The sequence below is a fragment of the Oncorhynchus tshawytscha genome, linkage group LG12 (genome assembly GCF_018296145.1).
Source record: "Oncorhynchus tshawytscha isolate Ot180627B linkage group LG12, Otsh_v2.0, whole genome shotgun sequence".
Classification (NCBI taxonomy): Eukaryota; Metazoa; Chordata; class Actinopteri; order Salmoniformes; family Salmonidae; genus Oncorhynchus; species Oncorhynchus tshawytscha.
This window is the reverse complement of record NC_056440.1, coordinates 63,613,898-63,630,604: the sequence shown is the minus strand read 5'-3', so window position 1 is coordinate 63,630,604 and position 16,707 is coordinate 63,613,898. Positions and strand designations below refer to the sequence as shown.

Genomic DNA, 16,707 nt, shown 5'->3' with positions numbered 1-16,707 from the left:
CCAAAAACGACGCTTCTATGGAGTCTCAGGGATCCGCTCCCGTGCGTTGACAAACCCGCGAGGAAATGACTTATTTATCATTCACGGCTGGGTGATTAGTGAGAACTCGCTGTCTCTCTTAGTCTTTAGATGGGGTCTCAGAAATCTATGTTATTCTTTGTTTCTTCCTTGGAACACAAAGCTGGGATATGAAGCACGTTGCCTTGATGATTTCCTAGAGGTGAGGCCTGGGCTGTCTGGATATGTGGTAGAGGTACCCAAGAAGCCTGGGTATCACGTGAAATGTCAACACATAATTCCCGAGAACTTTGGACAGAGGGACAGATCCCAAATAGACTCCAATAATATTTCTCTACCATGAGGGTTATCAATATTTTCATCTACTTTGGAAGGAAAATGATGATTGCAATCGTCTACTTTCAGTCTAACTGGGGGTTTTGCCGAAAAAAACAAGACTAACAGCCTCATTAAATGCACTGAATCAATATGCAATTAAAAGACAAGGTATTGATAGTATACTAAAGATTGCTGAGAATCGGTCAACCAGGACATTAAAACACAAGTGAGAAATCGATATATAATTAATAAGATCACAGACCTGTCGCGACTTCCGCTGAAGTCGGTCCCTCTCCTTGTTTGGGCGGTGTTCGGCGGTCGACGTCACCGACCTTCTAGCCATCACTGATCCATTTTTCATTTTCCATTGGTTTTGTCTTGTCTTCCTTCACACCTGGTTCCAATCCCATCAATTACATGTTGTGTATTTAACCCTCTGTTTCCCCTCATGCCCTTGTCGGAGATTGTTTTATTGTATGTTTCCTGCGCCTGACTTCCCTGCCACTTCCCTGCACCCATTACAAGACCAGAGTAAGCGATCCCTAAACCCCAGTGGCCCCCTAACAGTCACAAACATTCCAAAAAACAAATGTTTTTCCCCCCACATAATGTTAACATCATTTGTCAGATATTGGTTAGGTAGAGGATTTGGTCTCAACCCAAAAGCTAACTTCATTCCAAAGGGGCTTGAAAGCCTTCCAAACTTGTGTCAGTTCTGATGCTCCTTTCTCCATGTCTGCTTATCACTGGCTCTGCCATCATCCTGTCAGCTTCACACCCACGTGGGGACTGATTGGAGGGGCTGGATGGGGATGGCCGGCATGTCTCAGCAGCACCAGAGTCATGAATACTCCATTCCTCACTCCAGCCTCCATCCCAACAGAAGCACACTCAGGGAAGGAAATAGGTTGACATTAGGGTGAAAATATCTCGAGGGAATGGAAAGTACTGCACTCTCTCTTTTAATGGCTTTTGATATGAACACCGTTTGAAGACTCCAATCAGCCCAGTCCGCCGTGGCACGTGCAGACACACTGCAGATGCATTAGCATGACAATAACAGCGATACGACTGAGACAAAACAACAGGGTCACATTTCTCATTTTCTATTGCCCCAAAACTGCAGAAGCTGGAGCCCATTTCCTAGAAAGGCCCCCTGAGACACTACATAGTGTCCCTCTATGGCTTTCCATAAGAGCATCCACTACACTAAATCCTTTTCCTGCATCCCTCAGAACATAGCTAACATCTCAGATAGGCTAGTAGTGCTGTAACTCTGCTGTGAGTCTGCACAGACTGGCGGAACAGACTGACAATTTGACCCGATCGTTCAAAAGACACAGTTCAGTTTACCTGGACTGTCTGTCAGGGACTGTTGCCATCATAAAGATGTATTACAGCAAATGAGGCTGAAAGAGAATGAAGGGGAAGAGGGTGATTCACTTCATCACAGTGTCTGTCTTGCAAGACAATCAATATGAATCTAACCAACCCAACGGCAATTCTGACTTTGATAATTATGTTTCTGAATAAATTAAATTGTGCTCAAGGTGGGGCATGACCGACATAATGATAATTTTGTTGATATGAGCACGGGAGAGAGAGAGAGTAAAAAACAAGTGATGGAGATTATGCAAAGCTAGCTAGTCCATTAGCAGGTTCAAAGAGACGAGCAGAGCTGTGACCCCCGTATGGTGTGTAAAAATGGTGATGCATACCAGCCGTACATTAGAGGACGGGCAAGGAAGCGGAACAATACAGGAGAGAGAGCGAGATCTGAGCTGCCTGTAAACTTTCATTTGTCAGTGGCTATTGACTCTGTCAGGCTGAGTGGGGAGGCAGGCCTTTGAACCATCATGTTATTAACAGCTGCATCAGGAGCTCCCACAGAAATACACAGACACATGGTAGCATCAGCCAGGAGTTACATTCAAGGTCACTCAAGCCAGGTCAATGTTCTCTCTCCAAAGATAGATGCTATGTGTACATCTAAGAGCCGGGGTCTTCTTGGAGCAGGTTATATTCAAATGGGATCCTGTTCTTTTCATCTCAGCTCTTCATAAATACAGATACCACATTTCCCAATGCTCCATTTCTTTTTGTTGCCAGCCTGTAAACCACACAGCTGAGAAACTACTGACTGGGAGATATGTCTGCTGTCTGAATCCTGTGGAAATGGGTGACATACTTAGGAGGGTTCAATAGGTAACACGTCAACCTCTGTGTTCCATGTGCCTGGGAGAATAGAGGCCTGGCACACGTCTCTAGTGGCACGATGATCAGTCAATAGGGAGACATCTTCTAAATAATTGACTAGACTGAAGTTTTACTGTGACACTGCTGCTGTCATCTGATATGTAAAGAGGGTAAGAGAGAGAGAGAGTGTGTGTGAGTGAGAGAGAGAGCGTTCACAGTCAGCCCACTTACACCCCTATCAGATCACAGCAAAATCACAGTCTACCTGTAGAGAGCAATACTCAATCACGAGGCATCAAAGCCAAAGGAACTGCATAATATTAAGAAATGCTATAGATGGAAGGAAATTAGTGTAGAAACCTACCAAAAAACAATTAGGCAACAACAAATTCAATCCCTTTTAGATAACGTCCTGGACAAAACATTTCACTGTAATAGTGAATGTGTAAACTTGGCAGTAGAAAGCCTAAACAGAATATTTGACCTTTCAGCTTCCTAATCAAATCTGAGAAAATGTATAACAATGACAAACGGTTTGATGAAGAATGCAAAAACCTAAGAAAGAAATTTAGAAACCTATTCAACTAAAAACATAGAGACCCAGAAAACCTGAGTTTTGCCTTCACTATGGTGAATCACTAAAACAATACAGAAATACACTACGGAAAAAGATAGAACAGCACATCAGAAATCAGCTCAATGTAATTGAAGAATCCATAGAATCTAATCAATTCTGGAAAAATTGGAACACACTAAACAAACAACCATACGAAGAGTTATCTATCTAAAACGGAGATGTGTGGATAAACCACTTCTCCAATCTTTTTGGCTCTATAACAAGGGCACTAGAAAAGTCTGCAGCACCTGGCCTCACCCTAGTAGAATCTGAAGTCAAATGTCTACTGTTTTCTGATGATCTAGTGCTTCTGTCCCCAACCAAAGAGGGCCTACAGCAGCACCAAATCTTCTGCACAGATTCTGTCAGACCTGGGCCCTGACAGTAAATCTCAGCAAGACAAAAATAATAGTGTTCCAAAAAAGGTCCAGTCGCCAGGACCATAAATACAAATTCCATCTAGATACCGTTCCCCTAGAGCACACAAAAACCGATACATACCTCAAATCAAATCCAATGTATTTGTCACGTGCGCCGAATACAACAGGTGTAGACCTTACAGTGAAATGCTTACTTACAGGCTCTAACCAATAGTGCAAAAAACATATTAGGTGAACAATAGGTAGGTAAAGAAATAAAACAACAGTAAAAAGACAGGCTTTATACAGTAGCGAGGCTATAAAAGTAGCGAGGCTACATACAGACACCGGTTAGTCACGCTGATTGAGGTAGTATAGTATGTACATGTAGATATGGTTAAAGTGACGATGCATATTTGATGAACAGAGAGCAGTAGCATAAAAGAGGGGTTGACGGGTGGTGTGTGGGACACAATGCAGATAGCCTGGTTAGCCAATGTGCGGGAGCACTGGTTGGTCGGCCCAATTGAGGTAGTATGTACATGAATGTATAGTTAAAGTGACTATGCATATATGATAAACAGAGAGTAGCAGAAGCGTAAAAAGAGGGGTTGGGGGAGGCACACAAAGCAAATAGTCCGGGTTGCCATTTTATTACCTGTTCAGGAGTCTTATGGCTTGGGGGTAAAAACTGTTGAGAAGCCTTTTTGTCCTAGACTACCGCTTGCCATGCGATAGTAGAGAGAACAGTCTGTGGCTGGGGTCTTTGACCATTTTTAGGGCCTTCCTCTGACACCGCCTGGTGTAGAGATCCTGGATGGTAGGCAGCTTAGCCCCAGTGATGTATTGGGCAGTACGCACTACCCTCTGTAGTGCCTTGCGGTCAGAGGCCGAGTAATTGCCGTACCAGGCAGTGATGCAACCAGTGCTCTTGATGTTGCAGCTGTAGAACCTTTTGAGGATCTCACGACCCATGCCAAATCTTTTTCGTTTCCTGAGGGGGAATAGGCTTTGTCGTGCCCTCTTCACGACTGTCTTGGTGTGTTTGGACCATTCTAGTTTGTTGTTGTTGTGGACACCAAGGAACTTGGAGCTCTCAACCTGCTCCACTACAGCCTCATCGATGAGAATGGGGGCGTGCTCGGTCTTCCTTTTCCTGTAGTCCACAATAATGTCCTTAGTCTTGGTTACGTTGAGGGATAGGTTGTTATTCTGGCACCACCCGGCCAGGTCTCTGACTTCCTCCCTACAGGCTGTCTCGTCGTTGTCAGTGATCAGCCCTACCACTGTTATGTCCTCTGCAAACTTAATGATGGTGTTGGAGTCATGCCTGGCCATGCAGTCGTGGGTGAACAGGGAGTACTGGAGGGGACTGGGCATGCACCTCTGGGGAGGTCCAGTATTGAGGATCAGTGTGGCAGATGTGTTCCTACCTACCCTCACCACCTGGGGCCCGTCAGGAGGTCCAGGATCCAGTTGCAGAGGGAGGTGTTTAGTCCCAGGATCCTTAGCTTAGTGATGAGCTTTGAGGGTACTATGGTGTTGAACGCTGAGCTGTAGTCAATGAATAGGATTCTCACATAAGTGTTCCTTTTGTCCAGGTGGGAAAGGGCAGTGTGGAGTGCAATAGAGATTGCATCATCTGTGGGTCTGTTTGGGCGGTATGCAAATTGGAGTGGGTCTAGGGTTTCTGGGATAATGGTGTTGATGTGAGCCATTACCAACCTTTCAACGCACTTCATGGCTACGGACGTGAGTGCTACGGGTCTGTAGTCATTTAGGCAGGTTGCCTTTGTGTTCTTGGACACAGGGGCTATGGTGGTCTGCTTAAAACATGTTGGTATTACAGACTTAATCATTGCCAAGTTGAAAATGTCAGTGAAGACACCTGCCAGTTAGTCAGCACATGCCCGGAGACCAACGTCCTGGTAATCCGTCTGGCCCCGCAGCCTTGTGTATGTTGACCTGTTTAAAGGTTTTACTCACGTCGGCTACGGAGAGCGTGATCACACAGTCGTCCGGAACAACTGATGCTCTCATGCATGCCTTAGTGTTGTTTCCTTGAAGCGAGCATAGAAGTGTAAGCTTCCAGGTTAGAGTCCTGCACCTTGAAAGCGGCAGCTCTACCCTTTAGCTCAGTGCGAATGTTGCCTGTAATCCATGGCTTCTGGTTGGGGTATGTACGTACAGTCACTGTGGGGACGACGTCTTTAATGCACTTATTGATAAAGCCAGTGACTGATGTGGTGTACTCCTCAATGCCATCGGAAGAATCCCGGAACATGTTGGGAATGCTGGGAAAGCTGCCATTCCCGTCAATACTACTCACCAACGTGCAATCATTGGACAATAAACTAGACGAGGTACGATCACGAATATCCTACCATCGGGACATCAAAAACTGTAATATCCTGTGCTTCACAGAATCGTGGCTGAATGACGACATGGATATTCAGCTAGCGGGATACATGCTGCACTGGCAAGATAGAACAGCACACTCCGGTAATACGAGGTGTGGGCGGTATGTGCATATTTGTAAACAACAGCTGGTGCTCGAAATCTAAGGAAGTCTCTAGATTTTGCTCGCCTGAAGTAGAGTACATTGTGATAAATTGCAGGCCACACTACTTGCCTAGAGAGTTTTCAGCTATACTGTTTATTTACCACCATAGACAGATGCTGGCACTAAGACCGCACTCAGTCAGCTGTATAAGGAAATAAGCAAACAGGAAACCACTCACCCAGAGGCGGCGCTCCTATTGGCCGGAGACTTTAATGCAGGGAAACTTAAATTAGTTCTACCAAATTTCCATCAACATGTAAAGTGCAACCAGATTCTAGATCACCTGTACTCCACACACAGAGACGCGTACAAAGTTCTCCCTCGCCCTCCATTTGGTAAATCTGACCACAACTTTATCCTCCTGATTCCTGCTTACAAGCTAAATTTAAAGCAGGAAGCACCAGTGACTCGGTCTATAAAAAAGTGGTCAGATGAACAGTTGCCCGGAAAGCTCGGCCTAAACATCAGCGCCACAGGTAACTTCCACAAAGCTGTGAATGATCTGAGTGACAAGGCAAGAAGGACCTTCTATGCCATCAAAAGGAACATAAAATTTGACATAACAATTATGATCTGGCAAAAAAAAACTTGAATCAGTTATAGAACCCATTGCCCTTTATGGTTGTGAGATCCGGGGTCTGCTCACCAACCAAGAACTCACAAAAGTATTCTCAGTGTACAATGTAAAACACCAGAATTAGGCCGATACCCGCTAATGATCAAAATCCAGAAAAAAGATGTTAAATTCTACAACCACCAAAAAGGAAGCATTCCCAAAACTTCCATAACAAAGCCATCACCTACAGAGAGATGAACCTGGAGAAGAGTCCCCTAAGCAAGCTGGTCCTGGGGCTCTGTTCACAAACACAAACAGACCCCACAGAGCCCCAGGACAGCAACACAAATAGACCCAACCAAATCATGAGAAAAAATATATATAATTACCGTGACACATTGGAAAGAATAAAAAATAAACTGAGCAAACTATAATGCTTTTAGACAGAGAATACACGGTGGCAGAATACCTGACCACTGTGACTGACACAAAATGAAGGAAAGCGTTTGACTATGTGCAGACCCAGTGAGCATAGCCTTGCTATTGTGAAAGGTTGCCGTAGGCAGACCTGGCTCTCGAGAGAAGACAGGCTATGTGCACACTGCCCGCAAAATGAGGTGGAAACTGAGCTGCACTTCCTAACCTCCTGCCAAATGTATAACCATTTTAGATACACAATCCCTCAGATTACACAGACCCACAAAAAATGTGAAAACAAATCCAAGTTTGGATTTTAATATTGATAATATTGATAATATTATTGATAAACTCCCATATCTTGATAAATATTGATAAACTCCTTTTGGGTGAAATACCACAGTGTGCAATCACAGCAGCAAGATTTGTGACCTGTTGCCACAAGAAAAGGGCAACCAGTGAAGAACAAACACCATTCTAAATACAACCCATCTGTACTTTAACTATTTGCACATTGCTACAACACTGTATATAAACATAATATGACATTTGAAATGTCTTTATTCGTTTGGTACTTGTGTGAGTGTAATATTTACTATTCACTTTGTATTGTTTATTGCACTTTTGTTTATCCATTTCAATGGCATTGGCAATGTAAACGTGTTTCCCATACCAATAAAGCCCATTGAATTAAATCGAATTGAATTGAATTGAGAGAGAGTGGGTGGGTGAGTGAGTGAGTGGGTGAGTGAGTGAGTGGGTCAGTGAGAGAGAGAGAGAGAGAGAGAGCAAAGAGAGAAAGAGAGAGAGCCTTTTTGCTTGTATATCCAGCACCAACTACCAATGAGATGGGGGGGGAGCTGCCGCATAGGGAGAGTCAAACCTGCACAACGTCACACAAGCAAGTGGAGAGCCACGCCCCCTAAGAGTCACCCTGTGGATTCTACCTTAAAATAACACTGTTTTATGATCTGTACTCCTTTCATATGATAGGCCTATATGATTTTCGAGAGTGTTTGAGAAGCACCCTAATTCCCCTAAGAAAAAGTAGGCCATCCCAGCAGGTAGTCCTAGTGTTCTACTTAGGTCTATCATATGGGATTATCACTTCAAAAAGCAAACATCTGAAGCATTTTAGATTGCAGAGAGGCTCAGGAATAATATTTGACTGTGAGGGAGATTTCTCACGCAAATCTTCAAGAGAGGAGCCTTATTGAAGATGGGAGAGGATTTTGTCATTAGAACATTGTTGCCTCTGGATCATATTGAACCTCACAGATAATGGTGAAAACATGATCAATAACCATAATCAGAGCAATATCTAAATATAGACCCCCATTACCCAGCTGGCCTTCATAAATGTGAATAAGCCATCAGGTCAAATGGGATAAAAGACTAACAGGGCTGAGAGGAGAATTGAGAGACGGACATCGCGGGCCCTGCCATGAGTCATTGAGTCAGAACGTTCTGCATCACAGACGGTCCACCTAAAATAATGCATAGGCACTGTGATGTGGCCCCATGAAAACAGAGTACACATTGAGAACAAAGAAAGACTAACTAGTGGAATAACACTCAAGCTACAGACAATTCGATTCAATACCATTATTTCACATTAGGAACATAAGGACTTTCACAAGAAGGAGGTCAAGCCAAGCAACACCTGTTTTCATTGCATATAGAACACATCTGAGATGACTCCATAATAAACGATATATGAATATACTCTTATCTCATTCCTCATACCTATGTACAGCTGGGCCCAGGCAGAGAACAACACATGAATCAGAGTAGTAATCTATCCCTGTCCGCCCTCACGGAACAGGAAACATTAATACTGCATTTCATCTCACCTGCTAGGTGGCTCTATGGAACTAGTGACCACAGGTGACAGCCACTGTGATGTTGAATGAACTGCTGGAGCCACCTGCCTCTGCCCTTGGCTTGTGATGATCTGTGTTTATCTGGTCTCCATGTTGATTGACAGGAATGGGATAGCAAACAAAGCAATGCAATCAAACAGCGAAAGCGGACGTGGGGGACCTGTCCGCCTGCAGCGGGATCAAATAAGAGACATGAACTGCACTAGAGCAGAGCTGCATTGCAATATTGATGCTTTACTGGGGAAACAGTGGACAAAGCGAATTTTAAAATTGACTTGACCTTTATTTAACTAGGCAAGTCAGTTAAGAACAAATTCTTATTTTCAATTATGGCCTAGGAACAGTGGGTTAACTACCTTGTTCAGGGGCAGAATGACAGATTTTTACCTTGTCAGCTCAGGGATTCAATCTAGCAACCTTTTGGTTACTGGTCCAAAGCTCTAACCACTAGGCTACCTGCCACCCGTATGACACTCTTACCTCTGTATGTATGCTGTGCTAGGTTGGAAGTTGGAACCACAGGTTTATATCATGTTTATATTCATAGCCTCAGTCGCCTGACTTGACTGACGAGGCAGACTTTGTACAGAGAATATGGAGAATATGGACAGCTGGAGAATATAGACTGTCCATACGCTGCCTTTATAACTGATGTTTAGAGTGGGGTGCTAGCTATGCAGATGTCATGGGTTCAAATCCCACTGGGACCACAAACACATACTACACATGTAAGTACTCATTGCACAGTAAGTTACTTTGGATAAAAGCATCTGCTAAGCAGCTTACATTACTGTATTACATAATTAAAGCTGGTTACAGATCCCGTGGCCTCTGGGTAGGCTTAGCAGTTGTAGATATTGGTGGCCAGTGCCTTACTTGACCCAGTACTCATTTCTTGTTTGTATGAATGCAGTCAGACCAGTGGAGGGTGGAGTGAGATTTGCAGGCTGCAGTGTTTACCCGATATAAAACTGTTTGAATTATTGATGTTTCTCAAAGAGCTCAGTTTGCTAAATGAGAGTATGTTGTTGTTGCATGACTTGAAACTGAAATGCCAGCGACAATACCCAAGGTACTGTAGGTAGGAAAACAGTCTGATATTCAGCGCGTGTGTGTGTGTGTGTGTGTGTGTGTGTGCCTGCATGCCTGTGTGTTCTCGTATCAGGAGATACAGTGCCTTGCGAAAGTATTCGGCCCCCTTGAACTTTGCGACCTTTTGCCACATTTCAGGCTTCAAACATAAAGATATAAAACTATTTATTTGTGAAGAATCAACAACAAGTGGGACACAATCATGAAGTGGAACGACATTTATTGGATATTTCAAACTTTTTAAACAAATCAAAAACTGAAAAATTGGGATGCAAAATTATTCAGCCCCCTTAAGTTAATACTTTGTAGCGCCACCTTTTGCTGCGATTACAGCTGTAAGTCGCTTGGGGTATGTCTCTATCAGTTTTGCACATCGAGAGACTGAAATTTTTTCCCATTCCTCCTTGCAAAACAGCTCGAGCTCAGTGAGGTTGGATGGAGAGCATTTGTGAACAGCAGTTTTCAGTTCTTTCCACAGATTCTCGATTGGATTCAGGTCTGGACTTTGACTTGGCCATTCTAACACCTGGATATGTTTATTTTTGAACCATTCCATTGTAGATTTTGCTTTATGTTTTGGATCATTGTCTTGTTGGAAGACAAATCTCCGTCCCAGTCTCAGGTCTTTTGCAGACTCCATCAGGTTTTCTTCCAGAATGGTCCTGTATTTGGCTCCATCCATCTTCCCATCAATTTTAACCATCTTCCCTGTCCCTGCTGAAGAAAAGCAGGCCCAAACCATGATGCTGCCACCACCATGTTTGACAGTGGGGATGGTGTGTTCAGGGTGATGAGCTGTGTTGCTTTTACGCCAAACATAACGTTTTGCATTGTTGCCAAAAAGTTCAATTTTGGTTTCATCTGACCAGAGCACCTTCTTCCACATGTTTGGTGTGTCTCCCAGGTGGCTTGTGGCAAACTTTAAACAACACTTTTTATGGATATCTTTAAGAAATGGCTTTCTTCTTGCCACTCTTCCATAAAGGCCAGATTTGTGCAATATACGACTGATTGTTGTCCTATGGACAGAGTCTCCCACCTCAGCTGTAGATCTCTGCAGTTCATCCAGAGTGATCATGGGCCTCTTGGCTGCATCTCTGATCAGTCTTCTCCTTGTATGAGCTGAAAGTTTAGAGGGACGGCCAGGTCTTGGTAGATTTGCAGTGGTCTGATACTTCTTCCATTTCAATATTATCGCTTGCACAGTGCTCCTTGGGATGTTTAAAGCTTGGGAAATCTTTTTGTATCCAAATCCGGCTTTAAACTTCTTCACAACAGTATCTCGGACCTGCCTGGTGTGTTCCTTGTTCTTCATGATGCTCTCTGCGCTTTTAACGGACCTGAGACTATCACAGTGCAGGTGCATTTATACGGAGACTTGATTACACACAGGTGGATTGTATTTATCATCATTAGTCATTTAGGTCAACATTGGATCATTCAGAGATCCTCACTGAACTTCTGGAGAGAGTTTGCTGCACTGAAAGTAAAGGGGCTGAATAATTTTGCACGCCCAATTTTTCAGTTTTTGATTTGTTAAAAAAGTTTGAAATATCCAATAAATGTCATTCCACTTCATGATTGTGTCCCACTTGTTGTTGATTATTCACAAAAAAATACAGTTTTATATCTTTATGTTTGAAGCCTGAAATGTGGCAAAAGGTCGCAAAGTTCAAGGGGGCCGAATACTTTCGCAAGGCACTGTATAAAGCCTATCAACATAAAGCAGGCTCTGTACTGTAATCTCCCTCTCCCTCTGACTTCTCCAACCACTTACCTTCACATCTGTGTGAACACTGGGGCTTCACAGAGGAGCTTAAGAACAAAAGCATAAACTGTGTGTCATAATGAATCAATACTGCAAGACCATTGATTTTAATTTTGATCCATTTTTAAAACATCTAAATGCAAACCCATTCATAACACATTTCAAGTGTTGCAGGGAACCAATGACTAATTCAAACGTACAGTGGTAGAAGTTATAGGGCAATCAAAAACATGTTTTTAAAGATTTATAGGGGGTCTCTGAAAATATCTCTGAACTACTCAAATATACTCTATGAAACTGTGAATCATATTAATGATCTAATTTTCATAAACTAGCCCACTATATTATGATGGGTCGGGGCCCAGAGGTCAGGGGCAACGGGAATTTGTCCTACATGCAGTTCAGTCGTCTGGTCCTGTGTGTAAAAGCTAGAAGGCTGCGTTTAGAAAGGCAGCCCAATTCTGATATTTTTTTCACTAATTTGCCAAATTTGACCAATCAGATCAGCTCTGAAAAATATCTGATGTCAAAAGACGCTTGTCTAAGCGCAGTTGAAGTAGCCTAGCCCTAGATAATTGATTTTTAAATTATGGATTTATGGTGCATTCGGAAAGAAGTAGGAGTTGGGAATTTACCAGTTGTGACGTCGTAAATGATTCGCGTGTTTTGAACTCATTGAGAAACGCCAATTGGCTAATGGCCAACCAGCTGCATAAACCAGAAAACTGAAAGTACAGCTATCATGCTTGTAAATAAATTAGTGTTAACATATATTTTTTAATAGATTGCCTTTTATAAATAATGTTTTGTTTTTGCATTTAACTGCCAAAAATGATATAATCGCGGTAATTTCCTTAATAGGTGATGTCAGAGGTCATGCCACGTTCATGTGCTAGTCCGAACTAGAAAAACTCAATTTCTGACTTGCACGTCACGTGTATAACTACAACCAGTAAGCAAGTAAAACATTCCGACTGGTACTTAAACGCGGCATGAGGATTATATAGAAGTTTCCAACTAGTAATTACCAGTTGGAGGGCCGTTCTATTGGATCTTTCCCAGTCGTATGTGGTTACACGAACGCAGCATGAGTCTAATTTCTAATCAATGTCATTGAACACAGCTGTTGCTGTGAACGCACTACATGGCAGCTGTAAATGTCATTGAATCTCAGTGAAGTTGAACCCCAGCGCTCTTTGTTCTTTTGCGGGTTATTGTTCCTTGTGGCTTCTAGAATAACGCATGTAAGCTACTGTCAATGATTTATATATACATATTTGGCTGCAGTAGGCTACTGCCAGTGCAAAGTTTGCTACTAGTGCATGCTGCCTGCTGTCATAGACTAGACGTACCATAGTAAACGTAAATCTGGGACACTATTATATGTTACATTTTGTTATGGCTCCGTAAGACAAGCTTACTTAAGGCAAAATTGTAAGGAGGGTGTGTGGGAATGTCTAGCAACCCAAAGGTTGCGTGTTCAAATCTCATCAGACAACTTTAACATTTTAGTTTAATTAGCAACTTTGAACCGCTATTTAGATACTTTGCAACTACTTGGCATGTTAACTAACCCCAAACCTAACTCATAACCTAGCTAACATTAGTGTTAGCCACCTAGCTAATGTTAAGCCCTACAAATTGGAATGTGACATGTCACACATGTTGCAAATGCATAACATTGTACTAAATGGATGGAGACAGATTTACTATATATCGTTATGTCTACCCCTGAGTACAGGTCAGTGATAAATTAGCCTATGGGTTTCCATCAACTTTGTTGATGGGCTGGTACAGTGTATTTTTTTGTTCTGAAGAAGGATAAATATTCTATAGATCTGTTATAGGTGGCCCTAACCTGAAAAGCAAGGCCAGAAGAGACCATTATTACTGCAAAACCTGTTGTCTCAATGCCTTACAACTTGAGGTCCAAATTGCCTGTGAAAGAGACCAACACTACCAATCAGGAGACATGTGCAGTTCCAAATGTAAAGGTATGACTGATGCTTTGATAGTTCACTATTAGCCTAACCATATGTCATTGGTTTTACTGGGGTACAAGAATGTTGTAATTTGTCATGTGGCTGTCTCATCTTGAGGTAATCAACCATTCTTATTTTGCTACTGTGAAGGCACTCTCTGGGATATTTCTATCCCTTGTGTATGGCCTTAGGTTCTCAAGAGCTAGGATATTTCCTTCTGTTCAGTAGACATTTCACTTAATTTATGCCCATTGGGTAATTGAAGAATATTATGAATGCCTCGTCTTCCATGTATTAACCCAAAATATACATTGCTATTTTAGTATTTGTAAATATACTTAAAACAAGTGATGGGCTACTGTTGGACAAACTCATAATTGTGCTTTTAAATGTTGAATTGAAGGTCCAGACCAAGTCAGAGGAGAATGTTTCCTTACCAGGAAAACCTGCCACCTCATATGGCCTGAGGTCCAGGGTGCCTTTGGGAAATGTAGCAAGCAAACTGAACAACGCCAAAGGGATTAAAACAAATGTAATTTTTTTTTTTTTTTCAATTAATACATTTTAATTACGGTGTGGTTCAGTTTTTGGTACAACGTTTCAATAATTATCTGTGTTTTATTTTCCTGAGAAACAGACGTCTGTTCCCGTCAAACCAGCTCAATGTAAGCAGAGTGCCACTGAAAGAGTCCATGTTATTTCAAAGGCGAACACTGGGGCTGGCAACTGTGATCTGGTCAGACAGGTGAGATTTTAAGGAGAGAAGGTTGAAGCCGGGCTTGGCTGTAGTTAGATACACATCACTACTCTATGTAAATGTCTCATGTTAATCCAATATGTTAAAATCTGAGTTGTCATCTCGTCATGGATGTTGTGCACTCGTTGTCTGTAGTTCAGCTTCACAGAGAATTCCATCCACTTCTCTATATCTTGTTGTTCTTTAGGCCAAGCCCATTGCAGCTGCCCCTGAGCAGCCTCCGAGCCAAGAGGCCACTCGGGACGAGGGGCTCAATGTGCCACAGGCCTTCTCACATGCCCTGCTCAACATCCCAGATGTGGACTCCGCAGACGCGGGCGACTCCTTGCTGTGCAGTGACTATGTGAAGGACATTTACGCTCATCTAAGGAACCTGGAGGTTTTGGGACTAATTTCAACTATCTCTCGTTTGTTCTGAGCCTAATTCAATTTCATGTGACTTGATTTTATTTGGGTTGTCAAAGAGGCAACACCGGTTTCCCTTTTTCACTACATGAACCATTATTAGTCAAGATCCTGTGTCTCGCCACAGACCCCTCTCTTACTGTGTGACAGGTTGCCATGGCTATAAAACCATGTCATCTGGAGGGTTGTGATGTGACTGGGAGCATGCGGAGTATTCTAGTTGACTGGCTGGTACAGGTCCAGAAGCAGTTCAGACTGCACCAGGAGACCCTCTACATGACTGTTGGGATCATTGACCGCTTTCTCCAGGTATGGCTTGTTTTTCCTCTGATGGTCGGATACATTTGACTTTATGTGTTTATTTTTTTATCCATCGTTTTCTCTTTTGCTCAGGACTATCCAGTGCCAACGAAGTCTCTGCAACTGGTTGGTGTCACTGCGATGCTCATCGCTTCCAAGTACGAGGAAATCGCTCCTCCCTTGGTGAAGGACTTTGCCCATATAACAGACTTCACCTACTCCTGTGCTGAGATACGCTTGATGGAAGTTACCATTCTGAAAGCCTTGAACTATGAACTGGGACGACCACCACCAGTTCACTTTCTAAGGAGAGCTTCCAAGGTTGGGAAGGTGAGTTTTTGAATTTGAAAATCTAATACACATTGTTTAGCTCTCCTGACGCAAACTCACCCAATTTGCTTCATGCTGTGCTGACAACCTTTTTGTTTATTCCTTAATTGTACTTGCTGACCAGCTATTTAAGTGACCATTGGTTCAGAGCCACATGGCAACATGATATTGCATGCCAGTACATTTATCTTCTAGCTTCAGCCTGTTGGTTATGGGCTGGCTAAATACCTGCTGGAGCTGACCCTTCTGGACTATGCCTCAGTTCACCATCCACCATCCCTGACCGCTGCAGCAGCTCTTGCTTTATCATCCAGGATCCTTCATGATTCTGCTGGTTATGAATGGGTCAGTTATGAGCAATGAATACTTTGACTTATGGGAAGTGTATGAAACTAGACACTTCTAACCCATAATCCATTAGATTTCTTTGGCTTAGGATTCCTGATAAATCTACAGTTATGAAGTGATGTGTGTCAACTTCAACACTGTTCTGTTGTCACTGAATTGATACTTAACGTTTGCTCCATAGACCCCAGCCCTACAGCACTACACAGGCTACACAGAGGTCTCTCTGCTACCTGTGATGCAATGCATTGCCAAGATGCTGGAGCGCTTGAGTGATGGCAGCATGAAGCAGTTGGTGAGCCCAGCCTTTAGATGACTCCTAGCCCAGTGATGTACTGTAGGGCCACACGGCAATGTTTAACTGAAACTTATTTTTTTCTCCAGTCAATCAAGCAGAAGTATGACAATGTCAAGCTACTCAGGGTCAGCTGTCTCCCAGAGCTGACATCTACCAGGGCTTACGCCTACATCAACAAACTGTCCAACTCTCACTGTTGACACGATTGATTTACCCTGTGTTTTTAGCACTTTATAAACCATTTTTAAATAAATATTTAGTTTTCAATGGCTTGTCTTGATTTTAAAAAGCAAGATTAATGTATGTGATATGTTGTCATGGTAAGCACCACATTGGCATCCACAGCAGACTCGTGCATGGGGGGGGGGGTGTTTAACTAAAAACAAGTGATCAAAGTGAAACAGATGGGATAAAAGGAATTACTCCACCCGCCTTCAAAGTGTATGGCAAGATTTCAGCAAAGGGGAAAATACAAAAATCTATATTCAGTGCATGGCGCTGCTG

The 16,707-nt window shown here is 42.9% G+C and overlaps 1 protein-coding gene across 2 annotated transcripts; it reads left to right on the top strand.

Annotated features, from left to right (window-relative positions):
• Window positions 1-12,767: 12,767 nt before the first annotated feature.
• On the top strand, window positions 12,768-16,470 carry LOC112264049 (G2/mitotic-specific cyclin-B1-like). 2 transcript variants are annotated; one of them, XM_024440652.2, is made up of 10 exons: window positions 12,768-13,030; window positions 13,634-13,780; window positions 14,172-14,300; window positions 14,406-14,513; window positions 14,713-14,904; window positions 15,081-15,239; window positions 15,324-15,560; window positions 15,756-15,905; window positions 16,090-16,200; window positions 16,290-16,470. In XM_024440652.2, the coding sequence occupies exons 2-10, from the start codon at window positions 13,697-13,699 to the stop codon at window positions 16,401-16,403; spliced, it is 1,284 nt and encodes a 427-aa protein (XP_024296420.1). In that variant the 5' UTR covers window positions 12,768-13,030; window positions 13,634-13,696; the 3' UTR covers window positions 16,404-16,470. The 2 variants fall into 2 exon arrangements, with proteins under 2 accessions (XP_024296420.1, XP_024296421.1); XM_024440653.2 differs by lacking the exon at window positions 12,768-13,030 and adding an exon at window positions 13,444-13,527.
• The last annotated feature ends 237 nt before the right edge of the window (window positions 16,471-16,707 follow it).

Bases quoted from the DNA above. Each gene is read 5' to 3' on its own strand.
- LOC112264049 (XM_024440652.2), top strand. From the start codon at position 13,697: ATGCCTTACAACTTGAGGTCCAAATTGCCTGTGAAAGAGACCAACACT. The intron at 14,301-14,405 runs GTAATTTTTTTT...CCTGAGAAACAG, and splicing joins CCAAAGGGATTAAAACAAAT to ACGTCTGTTCCCGTCAAACC. The intron at 14,905-15,080 runs GTTTTGGGACTA...ACTGTGTGACAG, and splicing joins CTCATCTAAGGAACCTGGAG to GTTGCCATGGCTATAAAACC.